We start from the raw sequence: 27,372 nt of genomic DNA on the forward strand, positions 1-27,372 counted from the left end.
CTAGGATGTTTGGTCCTCAGGGACCACACGGCGGGGGCAGAGGGTGCTCCGGGTCATCCTTTGTGGAGGTGGTGACTCTCAGGGGTGTGTCATCTGTCCGTCTATCACCGGGCCATCCCCTGACCCCCGTCTGCATTTTCACGGGGCTGTGAGCGCCCAGGCGAAGGGACCCATCTCTGGTGATCAGTGCGGGCTGGGGCGCTGAGTGCTGACCTGAGGGCACAGCAGCCCTCCACAGCTGAGTGCTGACCTGAGGGCACAGCAGCCCTCCACAGCTGACAAGGAGGGCTGTCCGTCAGTCCTACTTTTCCTTTCCTCCAAGAGGTACAGGGAGCGTGGAGCATGGCTGAGGCCAGGGACCAAGGGATGGTGGGTCAGGAGAAGAGGCAGGTCTGGGCAGGGCTGCGGGGACCCGGGGGTGGTAAGAGAGGTCAGAGGCTGGGACAGGGTGCCACGTTGGCCCCTTCCTGCTCAGGAGTCCTTGCTCATCTCACTGGGGAGACACACCTCCCCGCAGAGTCCAGGGTCCCCACTGGGCAAAAGGACAAGATCCTGGGGCTGGAGTCATGCAATAGAAACTTTTGCCTTCGCCGAGGCCTGGAGTATTGGCTGCTTGTCCAGGGTAACTCATCAAGGTGGGTCCAGAACAGAGGCTGCCCAGTCCACCAAGTCTCCTGACCCTCACAGCGTGTGGGCAGAGACCCCCCCCCCCCCCGCCCCAAACCAGACAGAGTGCTCATGGAGCAGGTTGGGATGAGGTCTTAGATCTCAGATCCAGGCCCGGACAGCGTATCATTACTAATTGCTTGTTGGTTCCTTGTCAAGTGTCCGAATCCAGGACTGTGAATAGTGTTTTAAATTAAAGAAATCTTTAAAAATAAAGCTTTAGGTTTATTTTTAAAGCTTTAAGTTTAAAAAGACAAGGAATTAGGAGATGAGAAGCAAAAAGGAAGTATGAGTCATTCTAGGGAGGTACTGAAAATTAACTTTAAATATGAGCTTCCTGGCAGCCAGGGCCAAAAGGAAAATATGTTGGTTGTACTTCTAAGCTGTCCAAAAGAGTGTCTGAAATAAGGAGAAATCGGACACTCCATGAGAATTAAAGAGAAATCAGGTGCTCCGTGAGAATTAGAGAGTCAGTTCGTGAAGAAACTAGTCAGAAACTAAAGGAATGCCCCCTTTGTGGGGCAGGATGGACATTGCCTGGGGGAGGACCTGGCTGAGAGCGGACTGAAGCAGTTACTGTCTCTAGAGAAAGGGGCTCTGGTCGTCAAAGATGCAAAGGAAGGGGAGGGTCACCCAGGCAGGGCTGGCCAAGCTTTCACAGCCCCCTGGGGGGTGGGGGGGCGTGTCGTGCCCAACCCCCACTGGCTGGTCCCAGAGGCCAGCCCAGCTCTGCAGGATGCTGGGGACCTCGGAGCCCTAAGAGTGGTCTGAGCCTGCCTCAAGGCTCACTGGGCCACCACCCAGCGTCCAGAGAGGGCCCTCCCCACATGGCCAAGGGCATCCACAAGACAGGAGGACTCTCAGCAGTGGGGGCCCAGATCCCTCCCTTGGCCTTGACGCCTAGATGGTGCCACAGCCGCCAGGCACCAGAGCCTAGACGGCAGGGATCCACCCGCATGACGGTGCCTTCTGAGTCCTGGGGAGCGGCCGCCAACCTCGCCACCACCCCCGAGCGTCTGCTGTCGTTGCTGCCGGCTGGCCTGCCCTTCCTTCGGGCCTCTGTGGTTTCCCTCTGGGCCAGGTGGGACCCAGGTCCTGTCCCTGCTCTGGGGGCGGTATGGGAGCCCAGGCTGGGCAATGAGAGCCCCACGCCATCCTGCGCCCAGGTGGTTGCACAGAGATGAGCATGTGATCGAAGACAGGCCCGTCAGAACCAACGGACTCTGCCTGGGGTGAGAGTCTGTCCCTCAGTTGCTGGGACCATCCCTCCCCCCTGGACAGGACTCATTCAGAGAGAGGCCTGGTGGCTGAGGTAGGGGAGGGAGAGGGTGTGTACTGCTTGAGCATGTCCATTCCGCCTGCTGGAGCAAAAGATTCCCAAGGTAGCCCAGTGAGACAGACGGACACCTGTGCTGTCTATGGGAACCCAGTGAGACAGACAGACGGACACCTGTGCTCCCTGGGAGTTTCCATTCCGCAGGGTGCAGGCAACCACTGTTCGGCAGCGCTGGCCTTGGGAAGGGAACAGCCGAGTGGGAGTAGCACCACCCGTTAGAGAAGGTTCGGAGAGAGTCAGGTGGTGAGGCTGTCCAGGGGAAGAGCGTTCCAGGAAGAGGGAACAGGAAGTGCAAAGGCCCTGAGGCAGGAGCACGCTGGGTTTAAGAAACAGGAAACCTCCGAGGCTGGAGCAGAAAGTGCGCGTGAGGGCTGTGTGGCGGGAAGGGAGGTCGTGGGGGCGACAGGGAGCTAGAGCGAGAGAGGCCTCTGGGCCACGGGAAGGATCTGGCTCTTTCTGATCTCTGTGGGGAGGGGCAGGGAGGCCTGGGGCCACAGACATATCGTGAACGGGATCTGGGCTGCAGCGTGGAGGGCAGGCGAGTGAGCCTGGGGTGGAGGGAGGCCAGGGCGGGCGACTGGGAGGCTGGGCCCATGTGGGCAGCAGGGCTGGCGGGGAGCAGACGGACGGACATGGCTCAGTGCGGCTCCCTTCCAGCCCTCCTACGGACGTTCTGGGAGGAGAACGTTTTATTAGCTTATTAAGGAAGATTCATGCCTTTTGCATGGTTGAGCTGAATAAAAAAGGAAATTTACGCACATTCAAATTCAGAAGCAATATGAGAAAGTGACGTTTTTCTTCCCCGGGACGCGCCTTGGGGAGAGCTGTTATGACTGACAAATCTCGTGAAGCACAGCATAATACAAACACATGGAAGGAGTCGGCCCGTGGTTTTAAAGCCCAGCTTGTTGGATTTCTAACAATGTTACCTGGCGCGGAGGGGGGACAAGGCGGCCGGCCGGAACGGTGGCCGAGTGCAGCCTCCTCCGGGGTCTCGTCCGCGCTGCACGGGCGGGGGAGGGGCAGAGGCCGCAGGGGTCCCATCAGAGCAAAAAGGCACCAGGGTCAGAGCCATGCACAAGGGGACCCAGGTGGGACTCCGCAGTGGCCCCAGGGCCGCCCTGCCGTTCCACACACTCTAGCTCCACAGCTCATGGGCGTGCTGTGTGTCTCGGGGAAAGGCTCTGACCTTCTCTGAGCCTTGGTCTCCTTACGTGCGCAACGGGGAGGCAGCATCGTCTCGCAGAATTCCTGCCAGGACCACGTTCCGGGAGAACGGCAAGCGCTGTCCCGTGAAGTCCGCACAGGCCGGCAGGTGTTTCTGCCGCCAGGCGCCCCTCCAGGAGTGTGGAAACAGGCCCTACACCTTCCCTGGGTCCCTCTGTGCTGATGGCTGCGCTGGCCACGAGGGCGTTCAGGGGTTGAATCGTGTGTCCCTCAAAAGCTCTGTCCACGTCCTAAACCCCGTCTGTACCTGTGAATGTGACCTTATTTGGAAACAGGATCTTTGCAGCTGGAGTCGAGTTAGGATGCGACCAAGAGGGTGGCCCTAAGCCAGTGACCCGTGTCCTTACGTGAAAGGGAAACCGGGACCGAAACACGCAGGGGAGAACGGCAGGTGGGGAGGGGGCAGAGGGGGAGGCGCCGTCTGCAAGTCGGAGCACCAGCAGAGGCGGCGGCCAGGCGTGTCCTCCCCTAAGGCTTCAGAGGGAGCGTGGCCCCGCCGCACCGTGTGCTTGGACTTGAGGCCTCAGAGCCGAGACCGCAGGTGCATGCAGCTGTCGGCCACCGGGTGCTGCGGCGCTGTCGGCCCCAGGAGGCTTGTACCTGTCTCGGCCCCTGTGCCTGCCACGGGAGCCTGCGTCTGTCCTTACCTCTGCGGGCTGGGTGGGGCTGTCTCCGGGGCCTCCTGGCCGGGCCGGGGCCCCTCTGGCAGGTTCAGCTCCAAGACGTAGTGCAGCTGGGTGAGGAGGGCCAGCAGCAGCTCGGGGTGGGCCTCTCGCACCGCCTTCTGGAACTCCCGGGTGAACTGCAGCTCGTGCAGGGTGCTCATGGCCTGTCGGGGCAGGAGAGTGTCTGGCCGGCCTCCCCGTCCTGTCCCAGCCTCCAGGACCAGGGCTGTATCTCTGAGATGTCCCTCCGGGGACCTTGGCCCTCTCGGCTCCCTTCCCGACCCACAGATCATCCTGGGCCCTCCCTCCCAGCATGCCCTGGGTCGCCAGCCACCCCCACCCGCCCGCTCTGTCTGCCGTCCGTCCGTGTCCAGGCCATGCTCCGGAACCCTGGTGGCAAGGCCGAGTGGTGTGCTCCCTGTGGGACAGCAGCACAGAGGTCTGTGACAAGGGACAGCGGGGGACAGATGGCCCCCGAAGGCAGAGCTACTGGGCAGCAGCCCCGAGGCTTCCTGCGCCCATCAGAGCACACAGGCCAGAATGTTCTTGGGGTGGGGGCAGCACTGGGCGGTCATGACAAGCGCAGGCCCGGGCTGGGGGTGTGGTGGGACACGGAGGCGGCCGCCCTGCTGAGCCCATGCTGCTGTGTGGTTTCGGGCAGGAGGGGCCTGCGTCAGTGTGGGGCTGGGGGTGCTCAGGGGAAGGCCGAGGGCCAGGCTTGGAGACGGGTGGGGGTGCCCTCCGCTTCCACGTTCGGCCATCACGCACCTGTGCTCGGGCGGCAGCGTGTCTGGGGGGCTCCGGGCGGGGAGGGGCTCTGGGGGGCTCTGGCTGCTGCTCGGGGGCTTTTGGGCTGGGGGTGTGTCAGCCCGGGGGAAAGCGAGGTAGCACACTCACAGCCAGCGAGCGCAGCCAGGGCTGGTCCTTGGGCTGGGGGCTGCCGTTTCTGGCCCCGGCGGGCAGTGGCCGCTCCCGCAGCCAGTCCAGTAGCATGGCCAGGACCAGGCGGCTCACGGGCTGCTCGGTCCCCAGGGCCCTCCACAAGCGGAAGGCGTGGCTGCAGGCAAAGGGGGTCATGAGGACGGCCCTGCTCGCGCTCAGCTGCCCCAGCAGACCTCCAGGGCCTCAGGAGCCAAGGGAGGAGGCTGGGCTGGATTCCCCTGGGCGTGGGAGGCCCCTGGGGGGGGCACTGGAGGAGAGAATGGGCAGCAGGGACAGATGTGTGTGTGGCCCATGGGACAGGCGGGAGATGGCAGGCCAGTTGCCCTGGTCCAGGCACCTGGGTCCCCCCGCTTCTGGGGTCTGTCCTCCAGGCTCCCTGTACCTCAGCTCTAGACTCCTGGTCACCCTCGGTGGCTGCTAGGCGTGGACAGCACCCCCGCAGCTGGCCACTGCCCTCTGTCCTCTCCTGCCTCTGGGCCTCCACGTCTGCCATTGCTGCCCGCGCTGAGAGCCTCCCCACCAGGCCTGCCCTGCTCAGCCTTCAGCTCGTGTACCTGGAGGCCTGCCCGGCTGCCTCCTCCTAGCCTGGCTTTGCTGGAGTCCAGCTCCTGGGTCCACCCCAGGCCAAGTGGGGCCATCACCATGTGCAGAGAGCTTTACAGTGTCCTTGTGCTCATTTTGCAGATGGGGAAACTGAGGACTGATCGGACCCTGCCTTGTGACCGGGGAGCTGGGGCTGGAGGCCAGGCCTGCCCAGTCCTGTGGCCTTTCCACTTGGTGCGTGGACATGGCCTGTGAGTCCCGGGGAGGCAGGGACTTTGGGGCTCCTGATGGCCCTCTGTTTTCTGTGCTAGGTGGTGGTCTTTGGGGCCGAGTGCTGGGTGGAAGGGGCTGGAGAAGCGGGGGGTGGGGACTGGGAAGCCACAGCTGGGGCCTGGAGAAGCCCCACCCCAGGTTTAGGACAGACCCTGGGCCGGGGGTGCACAGCTGCTCTGCAACTGTAGAGTGGGGCCTCTGCTGTCGGAAGGTCCCGGGCCCGAGTCCCTGCTGTGCCGCCCTGGCTGTGAGACAGTGGGCAGGTCTCCGGGGGCGAAGCCTGCGTTGAGAAGCCTAGGGGACATGCTTCTCCAGCAGCGAGGGCGACCAGGGGCCCCGGCTTCTCCTTTGCTCTGCTGGCATGTGGGTGCTGAGCCCTGTCCCGCGTGGGCAGCCCGCTTGGGAACAGAGCAGTGACAGGACCGGCCAAGTCCTTGTCTGTGTGGGAGTGACCCCTATGGCTCGACTCAGCCAGCAAACAAGGGTGTGGGACTAAGTGTGTAAAGCGGGGGAGGGGAGGGGGGGATCAGTGAAGGGGGGCGTTGGGGGGGGCGGCAGGAGGGTGCATCTGGGCTGCGGTCAGGTTTTTTGTGGGACGGCTGGGAAGCCTTTACCCAGAAGGGACATGAGCAAAGACCTGAGGCGGTAAGCAGGGAGCCGCGCCACTCTGGGGTGGGGAGAGCCTTCCGGCCCCGACCCAGAGCCGATGCTGGTGTGCTCGGGGCCGGCAGGAGGGGCCGGGGATGCAGTGGAGAGAGTGCGGCTGGCCGAGGAGGACAGCGAGGCTGTGGGGCCAGGCCACAACCTTGTCGGCCACGGTAAAGTTTTCGCCTTGACTTTGAATGACACGGGGCCACGGGACCGTCTGTAGCAGCAGAGAGACGCGGCCCGACTTATCTCTGAAGCCTCCCTCTGGCTGCTGGGACTCCGTGTGAGCCTGTGATGGCCTGACGGGCTGTGGGGCGGGGCCGCTGGAGCCGTAGGGCTCCCTGCGCGTAGGTCTGGGTGTGGAGGGGACAGTCCAGGTGGCCCGAGAGCTCTGGTTTGAGAAGCCGGGCGGATGGCATCGGCGTGGGGAAGCCCCCAAGAGGACAGTGTTACGGGGACAGCCAGCGGCGTGGCCCAGGTGTGTCCGGTGCGGAACACCTGCCCGACATTCACGTGCTGCCGTCTGGCGGGGGAGAACACTCGGGGGGGGGGCAGGTGTCTGTATAGGGGATACTTAGAGCCGCGGGAATGGAGGCGGCCACGGGGAGATGAGTGTAAGTGAGGGGAGCTCTGGGGCCCGAGCCCTGTCCTGAGAGACCGGAGGCAGGAGGGACTGGCAGGAGGCGGACCCGGGGCAGCCGGGAGCTGGGAGGGCAGCCCGGGTAGGACACGGAGGAACCCGAAACGCGTATCGCCGAGGACTAGAAGCCGGAGGGAAAGGCCCCGTACTGTACGGCTCCACGTCTGCGACATTCTGGAAAAGGCGAAAGCGTGGAGGCAGGTAGACGATCGGCGGCTGTGAGTGGTCGGGAGGGCGGGAGGGATTTCGGGCAGTGGCGCTGCTCTGGAGGACAGGTGAGTGGTGCACGGACTGCGCCCCGTCTGAGCCCGCGGGATGGACGGTCGGCGCCAGGCCGAGCCCCACCTCGCCGCGGGCTCTCGTTGATGACGACGCCTCAGAATGGTCCCCCAGCGGGAGCCAACCCAGCGGCCTGCGCCGGGTGCCATCGGGGGGACAGCAGCGGATGCTAGCAGGGGGGCAGCGGCGGGACGCGGCGTTCTGCTGATTCTTCTATGAACCACAACTGCTCCGAAAAAGAAAGCCTATTAATTCAAAATAGAAGGGCTGGGAAGAGACACTTGACATCTTACTAAGGAAAGAAAAGTGGGTGCTGCTGGGTTTATGTCCTGACGGACAGCCTGCCCCTCAAGGTCTGGGTTAGCACCGGGAGGAAGCGCCTTTCCGAGGACGACCGGGGACACCGGCCCCCGTAGCACAATGGCGAAAACTTCGAGAACGTACTTTTAGGAATGTGTTTAGGGACAGTAAAATGAAAAAGAAATGGAGGGGGGTGAGCGTGGGTGGAGGGGGCGCGGGGTCTGGGACCGGCGGCGCTCAGCCCTGTCCCCAGCTGGAGGGCATGACCGAGATCCCAGCGCTCGTGCAAGAGGCTGTCTCGCCGGCGCGGATTCCATTACTGAAAGGAGCCAGCGTGACACGCCGTGGGTCGTACCTACGCCAGTGGTGGGCAGCTGGGGGCTGACCCAGCAAAGTCACCCCCAAAGGGTAAATGAGAAACACGGGAGAAAAAGAAAGACAACTTGGCAAGCCAAGTGTAAGTCCACGTAGAAATGCGAGATGCGCAGGACCGAGAGCCACTGGGCAGGTGTCGAGGAAGGAGCAGGGGGCCGTTCTGTATCAGGTGCTGAGAGCCCGAGTGATGCTACAAGAATTAGGACCTTGGGTGTCAGCAGGGGGACAGGCGAGTGGAGCGGGGCTGAGCCCAGACGAAGACCCCCGCCCACGGGCGCTTCGCTGGCAGGCACGGAGCCTCCCGAGCTTCGGGCACAGGCCGGGCTTGTCACTGAAGGATGCCGGCCACTACACAGAACAGGAGCCCAGCCTCACGTGCACACCTGTCTCACTTATCGGGCGGCTGGGACCCGAGTTCGGAAGGCAATCAGTCAGCAGAACTTCTGTAGGATCCTGCGCGGGAAGGACCGGACCTGCGCTCCGTTTCATCGAGAGGCAGATTCAGGGAGTGAAAAGACAAGCTGCAGAGTGCCTTCCAGGAGAGGCTTTCCACGCAGTCGGGAGAGGCTTGTGCCCAGAAGTTCCTGGGAGTGGGTAAGAGGAGGAGGGACGTCCCAGTAGAAGGATGTGTTGGGTCCTCGACGCACAGGTCACCGAAGACGGTGCTCCAACGGCCAACCAACCGCTCAGCACCGTGATTTCGTTGGAAACCTCACGATCGATTTGTGCGTCAGGCGGGTGACATTTTAACGAGTGGTTAGAAAGTCGGGACTACGCGTGGATGCAATGTGGACCGAGGTCTCTCAAAAACATCCTGGCAGGAGCGTGAGGCGACGCGAGCCCTTTGGAGAACGATCTGATGGGTCCGTTAACGTTGGGTCCATGCAGAACTCCAGGGCGTTTGCGTCCTGAACGCGCCCCCGGTGGGGACGGAACACGCCCCCGGATGCGCATGGGGGCACCTGGGAGCACGTGAGGGTGCGTTAGTCACAGACCCAAACTGGCGACAACCCGTGTGTGTGGCAGAAAGGGCGATCGGCTTTCATGAGGCTCTAAACGGCCACAGAAATGAATGAACTGCTGCCCCAGGTAACATATCGGAATGAATTGTAAACACACACTGTTGAGGGGAAGATCCACACGACACAAGAAGACTGGCGAGGCACCTACCACCCCGCTCTGTTCACAGCGTTAGGGCTCGCCACGTTGTTTCTAAGAATGCTTCCGATGTTTTCTAAGAAGCTTCAGGCGCTTCTGAGAAGGAAAAATTATTCCAGGTGGACGTCGACCCCCATCCCAGAGGTGAGGCCCCAAGAGCCGCTGGTTCCGTGTGAGGATGATAACCACCGACCCGGCCGTCTGCGGAAGGAAACAGCCAGGAGGCCCGCCCGCCTCCGACGGAGCGCTGGGTACAGGGAGGGGCTGCTCCCGGGGTCCGAATCACGAAATCCGATCTGGGTCTGAATTCACACCATAGCGCGGCTCGAAGAAACCCCCCGGCACAGACTTGATTCTGACGTGGTCCCCGGGCTGGCAAGAAGCCCACATGAGCCCAGGTTAAGGACCCTCAGCGTCAAGTGCATTCCCATCCGACAAACGTGCTCCTCGGGACGGGGAAGGAAGGTATAAACTGCAGTGCAGGCCCAGGTGAACCGCAGACCCCGGGGCAGCTGAAGACAAGGCGGTCTCCAGGCTCCTTGCCCTTCAAGTAACCTTGAGGAACCACACGGAGCAAGAGGGAGGGACAAGTAAAATCGCACAGAGACTGTGACCTCAGAGGACACCCGAAGTTCAACATCACTGTAGGCAAACAAGAGAAGTGCCCATCGCCGCTGCTGCCGGGGGCTCTGGGGTCCAGGAGGGGGAGGAGACTGCGGGACACGGGGGAGGGAAGCCAGAGGCAGGGCTCAGAATTGAACCCACTCACCTCCAGGAAGGCAAAGTCCTTCCCAGGCCGACCAGAGGGAAACGAGAGAAGAAAAGGGCACTGACCACGGGAAAGGGGCTGACGGAGCTGGTGCCGGGGGAAGGGCAGCCTCCAAGATGCACGGCTCTGGGGAGAAAAATAGGGGAAAAGAACCAGGTGCCTTTGGAGAGCGGGCGGTGACAGGGACTATGTGGAGGAGGAAAACGGAAGACCCTACAAGAGAGAAAAGAACTAAAAACCTCCAAAAATCCACCCCCCAACTGGAGGACGCATGACCTTTTCACCTGCCACCCGGAGAGTCCACTAAATCCTCCAGACTGTGCTGGACGAACAGAAGAGGGCGCCGTTGAGCTTGGAATCCTGCAGAAGCCTCCACCGGCGTGTGATGGGAACAGGAACGGAGGAACAGATCCACCGAGTTATTGCAAAGCAAAACAAAACAAAATGAAACGAAATGAAATGAAAAAATCAAAAATAGAAAAAAATAACCGGCGCCCAACCAACAAGGGAGGGCTCCCTTCCGAAGCAGCCTCCGTGCAGACAGCACTCCGGAGACCCCAGCAAGCACCCAGACACGGGAACAGCCACCTGGAGTTATGACCTCCGAAAAGAAAACCACCACCACCGCCGCCACACCTCACTAAAGAAAGGAACAGAGGATTGGCCGAGTTCCGGGAAAAGGTGGAAGAGAGGACGAAATTACCTCCGAAGTGGAAAAAACGCAAGATGCCCAAGAGGGACCATAAGAAGTCAGCTGAGGGCGTCGAGGGAAAGCAGGAAGCCGGCAGGAAAGACGTGAGAGGGATCGGAGCGGAGGCGCGGGAGAGGGAGGACGGGGTGGCCTGGCAGCTCGGAAGGGCGAGCTGGTCAGGGGAATGGAGCGCGTGTTTCAGGCCCTCACCCAGAGAACGTTCCAGAAACGACAGCCAAAGGCCTGGTCTACACAGTCAAAGGACCCACGAGGTCCCTGGGAGAATGAACACAGAATGGTCAACCCTGAGGCCCCTCTTAATAAAACTGTTCCGTTCCAGAGGTGGGCGGACACCCTGCAAGGTATCCCAGAAGCAAGACCTCTTGCGAAGGCAGACGTCTTGATAAAGGAAAAAGAAACCACAATTGGTAGACGTTCCAGTAACAAAGCAAGGCAACCGCGGAGCAGCACTTGAAAATACTCAATAAAAGCAAGTGTGAACCGAGCCTTTTATGCCCAGCCGAGTTGTCCTTCAAGCACACGGGAGCCCTCGAGAGCCGTCTGTCGGAGGCGGGTCCGGTCCGGCGCGGAGAGGGCTAGAAGCCTCCCACAGAGGATACACGGCGAGAGCTTAGATGACAGAACAAGGGGCCGAGGGCATTAAAATGGGTCGGGAGCATGATCATAGGGACTATCGCAGAAACACGTCTTCTTTAATTAAAAACATTAAGGATCCGAGAATACACGCCCCATAGAAGAGGAGCGCAGTAGAGCCGCGGCAGCACGCACGCAGCTGTGGGACGTCGGGCAGAGTGCAGACGCCGCACACCCATCGCCGCACGCCCATGGCATGGCTAAGTGGGAAGGAAGGGTTGGACTCGCTCAGTAGAAGGAAGGGACTCGCGGTTCCGAGCACACATCAAAGCCGGGCTCCGTGCTGGGTGCGAGAGGACACACACGCTGGGCAAGAGGGGAAAACGGGGAAGCAGACAGGCGTCCGCTGTCCTGGTAGCAGACAAGGTGGCATTCGGGCCCGGGGAGCATTACACGCGACAAGGCGGGGCACTTTTCTATGCCGGAAGCCGCAATTCCAAGGAAGGGGTACGTTTGCATAAAGAACGTGACGGCCACGCAGGACGTAAAACCCGCAGGACGTGCAAGGGTTTGTGGACAGAATGCGTCGGTAATGGCTTCCGTGTGCCGTCCGCAGTACAAGACGGAACAGAGTGGACATCGCGAAGTCAGGGAACATCACGGTCCCTCAGGCGCGTCTGTGGACACACACTGGGAACCCTCCACACGACGGAGAGGATACAGCCTGTTCTCACGTGCCGGTAGAACCTCCATGACAGCTGTTCCAAAGGTCGGCAAATCCCAGAAGGCAGAAACATGACAGGGGTCTTCTCTGATCCCAGTGCAAAAACCATCCAAGCAACGCCCAAACAAAAAAACCCCAAAACAACTAGATATTACAGAAGCAAAAGGGCCCTTCCACATGGGAATCAGAAACCTTTCTGGAAACGAGTCTTGGGGGCTGGGAACTCACGGGAGTTCTCTTCCGGGGGCTTCCGATTTTTCAGTAGAATGGGAGGGAGGTTGGTGGCGGGAGGAAGGGGCCGTGTGGAGGCAGGGGCGTGTGGGGCTGGGAATTCAAAATGGGGAGCTTTCACTAAGGGGGGGTTTGCAGGCTGAGTGTGACAGAGGGGACTCGGGACTCGGGTATGTCCGGGGAGTAATTAATGCTGGTGAGGAGGGGGTGACGGTGGGGGAGGGCCGTGAGACGGGGGCGGATAGTGGCCGGAGGCCGCGAGGGGCAGAGGCTCCCAGGGGTGCCAGAGGAGGTGGCCTGTAAGGGGGTGCTGGGGGTGGCGGAGAGAGATGCCCCGAGCCAGAGGCTGACCGTGGGGGCGGCGGCCGTGGGAGGGAGGACAGGACCGCTGGGTGAGACGGCTCCGGGCATTGAGACGCTGAGAGAAAGCCCCAGGGTTCAGACGCCGGGAGTGAGCAAGACCGTGTCCGCCATCAGGAGTGACCCTGCAAGGACCCAGGCATGACGGGACGCGGGTGCCTGGCGGGTGTGTAGCTGGGGGTAGAGACTGAGCCCCTGGGGCTCAGAGCTGGGATTCTTCCTGAGAAAGCTGGCCCCACCCGAAAGGGCTGCGTGGACACTGGAGGTGGGGGAGGGAGGAGAGGTCCTTGGAGGAACAGGAAAGAGGGCGACACTTTGGTGTGGGCTGGGGTCTCGCCCGGGGCACCTGGGGTCCCAGGCACTCTCACGGTGAGGTGGCGGGAATGAGGCTGGGCCGGGGGAAGAACGGGGAGCAGCTCCTCCCCAGGGCCTGCCTCGGGAGACCCGCAGTCCGTGAACGGGGCTCTTTCCCTGCGCCCAGATCTGCCGTGGGGGGCGTCCCCGTGGGCCGGGAGGGGGCCGGCCAGGAGGGCAGAGGTGGAAGCCCCGGCCCCTGCCTGGGGGAGGCGGAGGGCGGGCTGTGGGGGCCGTGGGGAGGGTGGGGCTGGGCACCTGTCCAGGGGAACGGAGAAGTCCAGGAAGGTGGCCACCAGCTCCGGCGTGTGGCTCCGGGCTAGCAGGGTGACGGCGTGCAGGACGTCTTCCTTGGCCTGGGGGATGCGGACGGAGCACAGCTGCAAGTGGATGGCGCGGCCCAGGTTGGCAACCTTCGCAGGGAGGCGGAACACGGGGGAGAGGGCTGCTCTGAGCGGGGAGGCCAGGCCCCGCCCCAGAAGTCTGAGGGAGGCACTTTTCCACCCTGGAGTCCCAGGCTGAGCGGGGAGAGGCCTCACTGCCTTTCGCAGGGCATGTGAGGCCCCCCGGCTCCGTCCGAACACTGCCCAGGGCCTGGGAGGCTCAGACACACCCACCTCGACACCTCCCGAGAACAGCACTTGGGCACAGCTGTCCTGGGAGCTGCCCCCCACCTCCCCAAGCCACTGCTGGTCTCTCCTGCTGCCTGGGTCCAGTGTCCCCGACTTGGGGCGTCCTTATCTGCAGGACTTGGATCCGTCATCCTGTTTCTGGGGGGCACCCCACCCTACCGGGGGCACTTCGTGGCCTTTGCACTTCCTGGGCTGTCCAGTCCTTCCCTGTGTCTGTCCTTCCGTCAGACTGACAACTTCCGGGAGGGTGTGTGCCTCCTCCTCCCCCATGTGCTCCCCGGAGCCTGGCACTGCAGCTCCGTCCGTGCACACGGGCCCCAGGACCCTGCAAACACCCCTCGGGGCCCCAGCACACCTGCTTGGGCCATCCGTCCACCCATCCGTTCATTCGCGGGACCTGTCAGGGAGGGGGGTCTGTGTCTCCTGCACCAGGCCCGAGTCCCAGGGTGCCGATGGCTGGGTGTCTGTCCCTCTGTCCCCAGACCTGTCCTGCCCCCCCTCAGTGGGTGCCCCAGCCTCTCACTGTCTCCAGGGTGGCCCCGTGCTCCTTGATGGTGGTGAGCAGCATGTCGGCGGCTGCCTGGACGCGGAAGGGGCTGGTGGAGCCCAGGCCTTCGATGGCTGTCCAGAGGAGGTCGGTCAGCTCTGCCACCGTGAGATGCTTCATGACCTCCTACAACAGCGGCGGAGAGGCCAGCTGTCACCGTGGGTCGCCTGAGCCCAGCTGTCCGCCTCCTGCCATCTCTTTTCCCCTTCTCCTTGGCTTCAGGCTGCCCAGGTCTCTGAGCACGTCCAGACGTCTGAGCCCCTCTCCTCCGAAACCCCCACACATATACCCATTTTGCAGGCTGGCTGCCTGCACATGTCTCTGAGGCTTGGGAAGGGGGAGCGTGATGCCCGTCGTGGCACCGAGGCACAGCTCCCTTCCTCACTCAGACCCCAGTGCTTGTCCTGGGGCCTGCGCGGCCTGGCCAGCCTCCTCCCCTCCTCCGCCCTGTCCTCACCTCCTGGGCTTCCTCACCTGCTGGCCTCCGCCCAGCTGGATGCTCCCCATGCCAGGCCCTAGTCCTCCGTACAGCATTGTAATCAGGAGCCATTGAGCTTCAGAGTTGGGAAGCGTCTTCATGGTCACCCGGAACAACAATCCCCAGACCCAGATCCATGGGCACCCTCACCACAGCAGAGGCTGGGTCCAGACCCCGGGCTCCTGTCCCGCGGTAGCACCTCCCCAAGAGCCCGACTGCTCTCTGCTTATGTTCTCCCAGGAGCAGCTCTGAGTCCAGACCGTGAGCCACTCAGGGGAATGAAGAGGGACTTGGGGAAATGCAACTGGTGGGTGGGAGCCCTGCTCCATAGCCACTGACCACAGTCTTTGAGAGTGAGGGCTGGGCCAGCCTGGGGCTGCCCGGTAGAACCTTCTGGAAAGACTTAGAGCATTGTTGCCCACTATGGTAGCCACCAGCCACACGTAGCTTCTTAAATGTAAATGTGATTAAGTAAAATTCACTCTCTCAGTTCCTCCATAGCACTGGCCACATTACAAGTGCCCAATAGACACATGCGGCCAGTGGCTACCTGGGAAGTACAGACAGACACTTCCATCCTCCTAGAAAGTTCTATCGGAAGGCTCTGACTCAGAACATCTGATAATCAGAGGATGACAGGAGGCTGGTGACCGGGAGCCCGATAGAAATGTAGAAAGTCTGCAGGGCTGTTAAGGGTGGTAACCTGTTTCTTTGCATGTTAGGATATTTGTTGAACTATTTGAAACTCTGTTTCAAATGTTTATACTTACATTAGATAGAAAAATTAGTATTAAATAATGCTTGAATATTTATTAGGATAATTATTCTGAAATTTTGGTAAGTGTGAGACTATTAGGGTTAGTTGTTGGTTAGAATGTTCAAAGTGATTTTCATGGAATATTTGTAGTCATAACAACTTTAAAAAATATTAAACTATTATAAATCTGGTTGGAACACTTGTTAGAAGATTACATTTAAAATTGGTTTCTAAAATGTTGAATTTTGGTTAAAGTTTTAGCACTGAGAATGTGAAGAGATGCCACTTGGAATGGTGATAAGAGTCTCCGAATCCCAGAATACTGCAATCTCAAGAGTGGTCAGTACCTGGGAGATGTCTTACTTTATCCCAGGACATGAATAAATGTGGAGTGGCGGTGGCAGTAATGGTAGAGATGGGGGTGATGGTGATGGCGGGTGACGATGGTGGGGATGGAGATGGCGGTCGTGGTGATGATGGAGATGGCAATGGTGTTGGTGATGGTGTGATGGGTGATGGTGGTCGTGGTGGTAGCAGTGGTGGTGATGGTGGTGGTGAACCATGGTGGTGATGGGTGATGGCGGTCGTGGTGGTAGCAGTGGTGGTGATGGTGGTGGTGAACCATGGTGGTGATGGTGATGGCGGTCGTGGTGGTAGCGGTGGTGGTGATGTGATGGTGGTGATGGTGAACCATGGTGGTGATGGGGATGGCGGCGGTGGTGGTGGTAATGGTGGTAATGATGGTGATGAAGATGTAGTGTACCTGAGATCCAGAGTTGGGGACAGATTCCAGGTCAGTTCTCCATTCCAAACCTTCCCAGATCCACTAACCCTTGATCAGCAGACCCTCCCATCCTCTCTCCTCTCTGTGCTCCTGTCCGTCCCTGTGTCTTGTCCAAGGAGAGAGAGCCAGAGCTGAACGTCCACTCCCTGTGTGGTGGGACAGGGCAGGACACAGATGGCCTATTCAGCCGGTCTGAGAGCCTGAGTGTTTAGTACAGAAAATCTGAAGCCCTGGGGCCTCTTTACCCCCGGCTCCCTCTGAGCTGGTACCCAGGGAACCCTCCTGCCCTGCCCCACCTCTGCCCCCAGCCCATGTTCTTCGGTGTAAACGGAAGTCAAGCTAGGCTTACTTGGTGTGTGTATACAATATTGATACATCAATACTTGATGTATTGGCCCCAGGGCTTTGGATTTTCCATACTCAACCTCTAATCGACTGCAACCCTATGGCTCACTGCAGTTGCAGAGAACACTGGAGTCAGCCAGGACTGGATTCAGACCTTGCTGGGGTTCCGACTGCTTCCTCATCTGGTTCGATCTGTTTTAACTTAGTGGGTGTTTATTAAAGACTGTCTCTACCACCAGGCCCAGCACTGGGCCCTGGCACGATCCTGCTTCTGGCCTGGAGGGCTCAAGGTCTAACAGGGGGAGACTGACCAGTGTGCCACATACAGGGGTCTTCACTAGACACGGGCTCAACACCAACACTGCGCCACAAAGTCACTGTGTCAGAGCCATCATGAACTGACCATTCAGAACACGAGGCTCCACGAAACACGGCTCGTCCGGTCAACACCAGCCCACATGCTGGGTCCCAGCCTCGCTCACGTTCAGAGGAGAACACAAGTCACATCGGGCACGGAGTGTCACAAAGTTCCAGGATCTCACTGGGGTGATGGAAGGGACATCGGGGAACTCCTGGGTTCGCCCTGGCGGCTGACCAAGGAAGAGCTGGCTGAGGTAGACCAGATGACAGGGCAAGGGAAGCCATGTTTCACCTCTACAGGAGGAGGGCCTGGCTTTCAGAGTAAGAGAGGACCCTGGGAAATGAGGCACGTGGGGATATTTCCAGAGAGTGCTCCTCCTGCAAAAAGCAGACTCAGGGCAGGAGTCGTATGGTGTCTCAGAGGACACCTGCCATGGGAACCTCCTGAAAGCACCGTTTTACTGGGTGCTCGTCCTGGCCGGGAGTTCACAGCACCATTCCACCCATTTTACAGAAGAAGACAGAGGCTCAGAGAGGAGAAGGGGCTTGTCTAGGTCACAGAGCCGGGGGGACAGAGCTGGGACTCAAGCCCAGGCCGCTGACCTCAGGGTCTGTCTCTGACCCTCCCATTCTCCCTCTCCCAACTCCCCAGTCCCGGGCCAAGGGCCAGGGACTCGTCCAAGCGCTCTAAGTGAATCACCAACGTTACAGGGGAGATCCCAGCGTTGGTTGTAATACTCACACCCGGCCCAGGCTCTGACCCCCTGGGTCTAGCCAGGCCACACCAACAGCTGGAAGCCCTGTCAGAGGGGACGGCGTTGGGGGTCAGAGCAGAGCGTGGCCGTACCTCCCCACCCAGACCTGCCACCCTTCTAAGGGCTTTGACCTTGATGACTTGGGAGCTGCTGAGCTGGAGGACGCCGTCCTTCGGGAACACCGGCTCCTGAGAGGCCGGCGGAGCTGTCTTCTGGTCTCCGCAGCTCCAGACGGGAGCCTCATCCCCGTGGGCCTGAGAAAGCTGCTCCGGGGTCTGCACCTCCACTTTCCAAGTTTCCGTCGCTGGCCAGGGGTGAGCGTGGGACAGGGTGAGGGCTGGGCAAAGGTAGGCTTGGGGTCTAGGAGGGGACGGGAGGGGTCAGGACAGGGTCACTGGTAGTCAGGGTCAGGCTTGTGCTCATCTGGGGATGGAAGTCTGCGTGAGCCTGGGATGGGGGACATCACAGGGCTACGGCTGGGATTAGAGGTGGGTTTCGGGGCAGATCCGGGGTAGGGTGCGTTTAGGAGTGTGGGCGTGGTCCCAGCTGAGGCTGTGGTTGGGGTGGCAGCGGGTCACACTGTGGTGGTCCTCAGAGGCTCACCTCTCTGGCACCTCAGGAGCTGGTAGAGGTGGCCCACTCCTTCCAGGCTGGAGTGCTGGGTGGCCCTGTCCGGGTCCTGGCACAAAATCCCCAGCATGCACACCAGCTGCCCAATCCGCTTGAAGTCCTCTTTTGGCTGTGGTGAGAACATGGGAACCAGTGACTTCAGACCCTCCTGTGAGTCTCCGTCCTGCTGCACACTCACCCCAGCAAGGCTGGCATCAGAAATCCTCCGACTGTGTGGCTGGGCTGGGGCTCGGCTCTCAGGACCCCTAGCCCGGGCTCTGCCCACCCGGCCCAGCCACTACAGTCAGCAGCCCAGGGCATGCCGGGCAACACATAAGGGGTTTCCCCAAACTCAGAAATCAAGAGGAATCCTATTTTAATGCAGCAGCCCTGACCCGGGGCTGGGGCAGGGGAGCACCTCCCCTGACTCCCAGGGTACCCCTCGGAGGAGGGCTCGTTTCCTCCCTTTTCATGGGCGAGAAATGGAGGCTCAGGGTGTGGAAGATGCTGCCGGAGGCTTCACGGGGTGTTGCCAGGAGCCCGGCCTCCTGGGTCAGGGGTCCCGGCATCAGGGTTCAGAGCCCAGAGGGGCGGACTGGGTAGGGAGCCCCAATTCCTGCCCCAGCTTGTGCCCTCCTGTGTAAAAAGGGGGTTACGTGGTCATGTCGTAGGGCATTCCGGGATCCACCCGTCCTGGCGGCAGAAGTCCGGGGGCCTTGAGCTCCACGAGCCTGTCAGCCTCCGGGAGGAGGACGGCTTGGCTGGGGCAGCAGAGCGGGTGTGGGAAGGGGGGCCGGAAGGCTGGATACTCACATCCAGGTAGGGGTTTTGGCTCAGGAATCCGAGAAGGGCCACGCAGCTGTGCATAGCCCGCTGCCGCTCGTGTGCCTTCTCCGACGCCAGCCAGAGGTACAGGTGCTGCGGGTGGGCAGGGGAGGGGAGGGGGTGCTGCAGCCGCGGACCCCTGCATCGGCCAGCTCCACGGGGCCAGCCCGACCTCTGCCCAGCGCTGGGGCGGGGGGGCGGGGGGGTTGGCTCAGGCCCAGCACCTTTGGCCTCTGCGGCTGGCAATTAAGGCTCCGCCCCGCCCAGAGCCAGGCCCCGCCCCGCCCCGCATTCCCCGCCCCCCGCCAAGGCTCCCGACCCCCTTCGGCTCAGGCCCCACCCACCCCGGGCAAGGCTCCGCCCCCTCGGCGTCCACCACGCCCCCGTCCAGCTCTCTGCTCTCCTTGTGCCCTGGCCCAGCCGATCAGGTGCTCCCTGCAGCCCCGCTGGAGAGGAGGAGGCATTCCCTGCTCAGAGCCCTTCGAGGCTCCTGGTTTCATCCCGTTTGGCGACACGCACCCCTTTTCAAAACAGTGCTTTTCTCTGCACAACCTGAACGTGCAGAATGACAGGGGAATACAAACGCATCCTCCAGCCGTTACTCTGAACAGTTTTAGGCCCAATTTGAGCCTCTTTGTTAAAGCTATAGATGATTACAATTAGTGATTCTAAAACGGTGTTTGGAGATTCTGGAACCCAGCGGTGTGCTATGACCGCATCTGTGCCTTCCGCGGGTGGCAGACACAGGCGCTCCCAGCACCGCGTCGCTGTGGGTGGTCACCAACATTCCCGGTGGGAACGCGGCAGTTCAAATGCAGAGCTCCCCCCCCCCCCTGGCCAGGCTCACACCTCGACTTCCCTCTGTGCCCCTGCTTCAGCGGCTCCCCTCGCCCCCACGAGGCTCCCAGGCCCGATCAGGTCTGGCCCTGCTGACCTAACCTGACCCTACCCCACCTGCCCCCCTCCCGAACTTAGCACCCTCCCCGTGCTCCAGCCATGCGGAGCTCTCTCCATTCTGGTCCCTGTGCTCACCGCGTGTCTCACCTGCTCCTGCCACACCCTCGGCCTGCTCGGCGCTTCCCTTCCTTTCTCTACACAGGGACCTCCTTGGTTCTCACTCAGGCGCCTCCACTGGGCCTGACCTCCGACCCTCCCACAGAGCCAGAGTCCCCTCTCTGGTTCCTCCCCTGCCCCCGGACTGTCCCTGCCTGTTGACTGGTCTCCTTCCTATCAAGGTGAGAGCCCTGGGGGGCAGTGAGGGAGTGGGGGTGTCGGGTTGTGCGTCCCCTCGCAGCTGGAGACAGGGCTGCAGAATGAGTTCTCTGGGAGGGCGGGCAGGTCCCAGCCAAGGTCAAGGCCTATGTCCTCATCCGTTCCCTTGACGTGTGGCATTCAAGGCCCACGTACCACCATCGCACCTGCTGTCAACACCCTCCAGCTGCCCCGAGACACGGCGATCCCCGAAGATGGCCAGGTCTGAAGCCTCCACGTCCCAGAGCCACTCCCCACCCCAGGTTCAGGCCCTGCCTCTTTTGGGACATCTTCCTTCGTCCGTCCTCTGCCCCGCCTGGGCCTCCCCGACCCGGCCGTGTGGCTGCCGGCCCTCACCGACAGCAGGAAGTGCAGCTCGTCGGTCGTGGGGTTCTGTATGATGAAACTCTGTAGCATCTGGTCGAGGGCCTCTGCGGTCTTGTTGTAGAGGGTCTGTGAGGGGACATGGAGCAGGTCAGCAGCCGCCAAACCCCAGCAGCGACAGAGTGCCAAGGCCCGCCGCAGGGCCGGAGTGCGCGGGTCTCTCAGCAGGAGTGGTGCCTGTTCCTGCCCATTCCCAAGGCCAGGATGCACACTGTGTGTGTTTACATCAGACCCAGGAAGGGCCCTGTCCCAGTCTCTGTTCAGAAGCTGAGGAGACGGGGCCGTGGCAGTCTGGGTCAGGCCTGCCCAAGGTCACAAGTTTCTCAGTGGCCAAGGTCGGTTCCTTCCCAGTGAGGCTGGCTTCTCCGGCAGGCCCTGCTGGAGACCTGGAGCCTGGGAGGATCTACTTGATTTAGCGCTTTGGGGTTCCGCCTTGAGATTCCTTACCAGCTTTAAACAAGGACCCAGTTTCCTTTTGCATTGGTTGTGACAAATGATACAGATGGTCCTGACTCCTGGGTCTCACGTGAGGCCCCCGATCTCTGCTGCTTGGCTCCCCGGGCATGCTCGGGGAAGATGGCAGCCACAAGAAGTACCCAGCCCTCCTCCCTGGGACAGCACGTCAGAGCAGAGCCCTGGGCACTGGCCATCAACTCCCCGGGTGCCCTGGGGAACTCGTTCCAGCTCTTTGTGCCTATCTCCGTCACCTGAGAACTGGGCGTGAAGCCAGCTCCACCTGCCAGGGTGGTGGGGCACACGGAATGGGAATAAACAGGAGCCCCCGCCTGGTGTCTGGCACCAGCCTAAGCTGCCTGGGTGAGCCAGCCATGACGCTGTCATCTGGCCATGGTGACGGTCCGGAGTCCTGCAGTGGGGGTGGGGGCCAGTGCCAGCCTTCCCGGGGGCTGCTTCCGTTCCATTCCAGTCTGGACCCAGCCTCGGGCTGTGGTGGGACGATCAGGGCCCAGGGCCTGGGGTGGAGTTGAGCCCACCTCTCCCACCGACACCTCCATTTCTCTGAGGTGGTTTCCTCGCCCACAGGCTGAGTGCTGCTGGGAAGGGGAACCGTCATGTCCATGGGAGCTGGCACCTAGCAGGTGCTCAGCTAACACCAGTTCCCTGCCCTTTATAGTAAACACTTAGGCATCAGGGGCTGGTGGTGCCCCGGGGAGATGGGTGCCCACTCCAGCAGCAGAGACTTTGCTTAACAGATCCCCAGAGGTGGTTGGGATCTGGCCCAGCAAAGGGTGGGCCAGCTGGGGCCTGGGTGGGGGGTGACTGGTTTAAGCAGCTTCATAGGTGTGACTGAGCCCAGGGCTGCTCCCAGGGCTGGCAGGGACAGAGGCCACCTACACTCCCATTCACAGAGCATCCTCTGCACCAGACACGGGACGCCAGTGTCTGCTTTCATCCCGAGTTTCACACACCAGCATCTCCACAGTGATCAAGCAGTTAGGAAACATGCCCAGGGTCTCCTAGCTCTGTCTGCAGGGGGGCGGAGGCCCTGCCTGTCAAGCCCACACCCCCTCCCAAGCCACGAGCAGCTGGGGGCAGAGCTGGGGCCCCTCTCACTGAAGGGCACCCTGTCCCAGCCTCGCACCTGTATGTTGGGTGGCTCTAGAAAGAGACAGGTGTGTTTCTCCAGGACGTCCAGCAGGGGCAGGGCCAACATGCTGTGCAGGCAGACGGACAGAACCCGTGACTTCCTCTCCAAGTCCAGGGGTGGCCTCAGCTTACTGTTTGGAGGTAGAGGGCAGTGAGAGAGGAGTGCGGGGGCTGGGGGCAGCAGCGGGAGCACTGGCTGGGGCAGAGAGAGTCGGCGAGCCCCGAGCAGCAGCCCCTCATGCTGTCCCTCTCTCGACCAGAGACTCAAGGGTACACGTTGGCCTCCCTGGCCTGTGCGGCCTCCTGGACGGGGGAGTTTCCCGAGGGTTTGTAAGGGACTTGTGTGGCTGGTTAGGAGAAGTCACTTTGCGAGTCCTGCAAAGTCTCACCCCAGCCCTGGTTACACCACTGGGGACTTCAGCAGCTCTGTTTTAGCAAATTTTCATTCTTTGGGGTGGGGGTTAATAACAGTGGCTGCTGTTTACTGAGGGCCTGTTACAGGCCTGCCCTGGGGTAGGGCCCTGCGTGGGGCCGGCGAGCCTACCAGAGGCTGGCGACGATGTAAAAGGCCTGCTGGCGAGTTGAGGTGCACAGCGTGTCCCGGGGTTCCTTCTCCAACAGCACCTGCAGACCCCCAGGTGGGCCTGAGTCATCCAGGCCTGGGCCTATCCCACTCCTGACACCCCGTCTCATCCTGCCTGAAGATCTTGGTGCCTGGTACTCCTAGGACCCACAGGGCTGTGCTCCAGCTTCTCCCCCACCCATGGGGGCCTCTGTGACCCGGCTGCACTGAAAGAACTGGATCCCAGTGTTTGGAATGGCACAGGTCATGTCTGGACCTGGCTTCCTGCGTATTGGCATGACCTTGAGCAAGTCTGCAAACTGCCCCAGCTTTTCGTTGGTTCACAAATAACAGTGTGGTTGCAGGCACACGGGTGTGGCAAGGTGTGCAGAGTGTGGTGTCCGCGTCAGCAGGGGCTCAGCAAATGGTTATTATCACGCTTCAACTCGCCCATCACTTGCACGCTTCCTCCACTACTCTGGAGTCCTGTGAGCCTCAAATCTCTAGTGAGCAGTGGTCTGAGCTCGGGTGGTATTAGCAGAATGGATAGTGCAGGTTTTCTGGGCCTCCGCTGCATCAGCTGTGAGGTGGACATTCCTGGCCAGTTCAGGGTCACTGGGGAACCAAGGCAAGGGGGGTGCATGGATGTACTCCCAGCTGCCGGAGCCTCTGAGGGGCTTAGCCACACCCCAGAAATCCAACTTCCCTACCCCTTAGTCACACCTGCCTCTAGTGGATGCTGCTGGTCCCTTGAGGCCCTTCCTCTGGCCCAAGACCTGTACTCACCATCAGACACTCGAGGAGCTCAGAGATCTGGGCGAACTCGTAGCTGTGGGCTCCCTCGTTGTGGCTGATGGCCCCCACCAGCATGAGGACAGCGGTGAGGAAGCTCTGCTTCAGGGTCTCGTCCTGGCATGGGGTCAGGCCGTGGAACAGGGCGTGCAGGGGGGCACAGGAAGGGCAGGAGAGAGTGTCACATGTGGCTACAGGGCATTGCTGAGGGGGTACAGCAGAGGCCTCGACTGAGGCCACATATGTGGGGCTTTGGTGGGGGGAACCTGTGTGGTTTTGTTTAAACTGTGAATATGTTGGCAACATTTCAGTATCAGGACAGTGCTGTAAGGAGCCCAGCGTCCAGCCTCCCTCGATGTGTGGCTCCTCAGCACCAAAGATCTGGGGTAGGCGATGGCCTCCCAGGGCTGCCTGGCCCTCGTGGCCTGGATAGACGCCCCAGATGCAGAGTATTGAGTAAGGGCCATGTTGTCCTGGGGGTGGGGTGGGAGTCACCTGGCCTTCCGATGCCCCAGAGTGAAAACCACAGAGAGGGAAGGCCGGGGCCATCATGGAAGCCTCCAGTGGCTTTGGGGGGGGTGATGGGGTGAGCTGGTGGGACAACAAGGCGGCCAGGCCTGGCTCGTCCTGCCTCCAGGGCGGGGCAGAAGTGGGGAGCAGGGCTCCAAGGCCCTGGGAAGTCCTAGATAGCCGACCCCGGTTCTGCTGGGACCTGGGCTGTGACGAGGCTGTGCTCCAGAGGGGTGGCCCTGGGGAGCCGTACCCAGGAGCTATAGTGGAAATAGAAGACCATCCGCGACACGATGTTGTCCGCCCATGGGAGGATGTGCGCCTTGGCCCTGGCTGCCACCTGACCGTATGCGAGGAGCACGGTGCTGCTGGCCCACTTCCACCGCGGGTCCTCTGAGTTCTGACCACAGCAGGGGCAGACATGGAGGGTCAGAGCCCTCCTGCCCGTCCCCGGGGGAGCGGTGACAGGAAATACTCTGGTCCCTAGCTCGGTACTGCAGGACGGTGTTCTGAGTGTTGGTGAGACTCAGTTTACCTCAATAGGAAAATAGGAGAGATGAAGTTGTCTCTCTGGGGGCTTGGAATGGGCCTGTGGGGTTCCCCAGAACTGACCAGAGAGGGTGACCCAGAATGGGCCTGTGGGGTTCTCCAGAACTGACCAGAGAGGGTGACCCAGAATGGGCCTGTGGGGTTCCCCAGAACTGACCAGAGAGGGTGACCCAGAATGGGCCTGTGGGGTTCTCCAGAACTGACCAGAGAGGGTGACCCAGAATGGGCCTGTGGGGTTCCCCAGAACTGACCAGAGTCCATCCCTCACCCTCCCTGCCTGGGGCCTTTTCCAACCCTTGCACACGGGCTGCTGGGGGCCTGGCAGGGCCAGGCCTCACCTTAGACAGATGGGAATGGGGCACTCCTTCAGACCCAAGGGAGACCCAGAGAGTGGGGGGGGCATCCAAGACACTCGTCAGATACCAGCCAAGGGTCACATGGCTCCACTGCCCATCAGGAGCAGGCCCCCTCTGGTTTGAGAAGTGGGCCCCAGTCCCTGCTCTGGCACCTGCCGGCTGCGGGACCCTGAGGGGGCGGCCAGCCCTTGCTGGGGTGTCTGTTGCTAGCGGTGACTCTGATTCTTCCCCATTAGTCCTAGTGCGCGCCCTCGGGCCGTGCCACGCACTGCTGCGCCTGCGGGAGTTATCCGGGGAGCAGTGAGGATGGGGTGGGCGTGCCGTCCACCAGCAGGGGCCCAGGCCCTTGTCTCGTGTTTCAGGCAGGGCCCGTGGCCCAAGTCCCATTCATGAGCACAGCAGCCATCACAGCCTCTGCGAGAGCCGTCACTGGAGCACCTGCTCAATGCCAGGCCCGTTTTCACCCCAACAGCCGGGGGTGGCTGTCATTCAAGAGGAGAAAGGAGCACAGTGCAGGTGGACTGGAGGCCAGGATGCTTGCTGCAAAGCCTGTGCCCCTAACTGTCCCCGGAGACCCTCTGGGAGGCCCGGACCCTCATGGAAGGCGGGAGTCCTGATGCCCCGGCCCCCTGCCAAGGCCCCCAGCCACCCAAGAGTCAGAACCTGCAGGCAGAAGCTCTGGAGGCTCCACTTAATGGGCGTGCTCTGGCCGAACTGCTCCAGGACAGCCCAGACGTGGTCCAGGTGGCGCACGGCAGCCAGTCCTATGGTGAGCGCGATACCCTACAGGGGCAGGGGAGCAGGATCACTGATGCGGGTCACGGAACCAGGCCTGGACTCTCACTTGGGGATGTGGAAATTGGCACCCAGAAAGGGGGGGGGCTTGTCCAAGGTCACAGGGCATCTCCCTCCCAACCCCACGCTACTTAGGATATGCAACTCTGAGCCCAACCCTGTGGGGGCATCATTTATGGGGGCTGGTGGGGGCTGCGGGAGGCAGCAGGGACCGGTGACTCTTTGGAGGCCTGTTACCTTCCTCTGCCCCCACTAGCTCTGAACAGACCTGGGCCAGAGGAAGAAAGAAGGGTCCCGAAAGTAGAGGAGTGACAAAGGAGAGGACACAAGCCGTGATGGGCTCAGAGTGTGACCAGGGTGAGGGCTCAGAGGTGACCAGGGTGAGGGCTCAGAGTGTGACCAGGGTGAGGGCTCAGAGTGTGACCAGGGTCAGGGCTCAGAGTGTGACCAGGGTCAGGGCTCAGAGTGTGACCAGGGTCAGGGCTCAGAGGTGACCAGGGTCAGGGCTCAGAGTGTGACCAGGGTCAGGGCTCAGAGGTGACCAGGGTCAGGGCTCAGAGTGTGACCAGGGTCAGGGCTCAGAGTGTGACCAGGGTGAGGGCTCAGAGTGTGACCAGGGTCAGGGCTCAGAGGTGACCAGGGTCAGGGCTCAGAGTGTGACCAGGGTGAGGGCTCAGAGTGTGACCAGGGTCAGGGCTCAGAGGTGACCAGGGTCAGGGCTCAGAGTGTGACCAGGGTCAGGGCTCAGAGTGTGACCAGGGTCAGGGCTCAGAGGTGACCAGGGTCAGGGCTCAGAGTGTGACCAGGGTCAGGGCTCAGAGTGTGACCAGGGTCAGGGCTCAGAGTGTGACCAGGGTCAGGGCTCAGAGGTGACCAGGGTCAGGGCTCAGAGTGTGACCAGGGTCAGGGCTCAGAGGTGACCAGGGTCAGGGCTCAGAGTGTGACCAGGGTCAGGGCTCAGAGTGTGACCAGGGTCAGGGCTCAGAGTGTGACCAGGGTCAGGGCTCAGAGGTGACCAGGGTGAGGGCTCAGAGTGTGACCAGGGTGAGGGCTCAGAGTGTGACCAGGGTGAGGGCTCAGAGTGTGACCAGGGTCAGGGCTCAGAGGTGACCAGGGTGAGGGCTCAGAGTGTGACCAGGGTGAGGGCTCAGAGTGTGACCAGGGTCAGGGCTCAGAGCGTGATCAGGATCAGGGATCAGAGCGTGAAAAGGATCAGGTTTCTTAGTGTGACCTGAGCAAAGATCAGGGTATGACCAGGGATCAGGCTAAGGCTGAGGTCACCATCAGGCAGCCCTGGGCTGGGCTGGGCTGGGGGTGCTGGGGCCTTACCTCCCTCTGCTTGGGCCACTGGTGGGATGTGTCCAGGAGGCTTCTCAGGTGTGCCCTGACGGTGGTGCTGTTGTCCTCAGCTTGAAGGATCAGCCCATAGTAGATGAAGAGAAAAGCCTGGGGGGAGGTTCAGCTTCTTGTCCTGGGCCTAAGCCACTTCCGCCCATCCAGACAGCCTGCCTCCTCCCCCTGACCAGGCTCCCCCAGCTTCCCTGAGCTCCTGTTGCCACCCTCAGGACTCTGCTCTGGGACCATCAAACCCCCTGCCTGGTGGTGGAGTTTCAGGGAAGCAGCTCTAAGTCCTGATGCTCAGGTCCCTGACCCGCTGGTTTCTTTGGGTCCCAGTGTCTTTCTAGGGCCCTGGACCTTGCT

At 61.3% G+C, this 27,372-nt stretch overlaps 1 protein-coding gene across 2 annotated transcripts in view; it reads right to left on the reverse strand.

Annotated features, from left to right (window-relative positions):
• The window catches only part of LOC101687288 (maestro heat-like repeat family member 5), a 67,015-nt gene that overhangs the window by 10,551 nt on the left and 29,092 nt on the right, over window positions 1-27,372 (reverse strand). For both annotated transcript variants that reach the window (XM_045078198.1, XM_013051813.2), the window contains exons 8-21: window positions 27,001-27,117; window positions 25,540-25,659; window positions 24,225-24,371; window positions 23,456-23,578; window positions 22,652-22,731; window positions 22,103-22,238; window positions 20,476-20,571; window positions 18,856-18,960; window positions 18,037-18,172; window positions 17,565-17,737; window positions 13,931-14,080; window positions 13,034-13,188; window positions 4,792-4,951; window positions 3,877-4,058 (exon numbers count right to left, since the gene is read on the reverse strand). In XM_045078198.1, the coding sequence (XP_044934133.1) occupies window positions 3,877-4,058; window positions 4,792-4,951; window positions 13,034-13,188; window positions 13,931-14,080; window positions 17,565-17,737; window positions 18,037-18,172; window positions 18,856-18,960; window positions 20,476-20,571; window positions 22,103-22,238; window positions 22,652-22,731; window positions 23,456-23,578; window positions 24,225-24,371; window positions 25,540-25,659; window positions 27,001-27,117 (1,880 nt within the window). The remainder of the gene's footprint in view (window positions 1-3,876; window positions 4,059-4,791; window positions 4,952-13,033; window positions 13,189-13,930; window positions 14,081-17,564; window positions 17,738-18,036; window positions 18,173-18,855; window positions 18,961-20,475; window positions 20,572-22,102; window positions 22,239-22,651; window positions 22,732-23,455; window positions 23,579-24,224; window positions 24,372-25,539; window positions 25,660-27,000; window positions 27,118-27,372) is intronic.

Source organism: Mustela putorius, unplaced genomic scaffold, assembly GCF_011764305.1.
Source record: "Mustela putorius furo isolate JIRA1106 unplaced genomic scaffold, ASM1176430v1.1 tig00000228_pilon_pilon_pilon, whole genome shotgun sequence".
NCBI classification, from domain to species: Eukaryota; Metazoa; Chordata; class Mammalia; order Carnivora; family Mustelidae; genus Mustela; species Mustela putorius.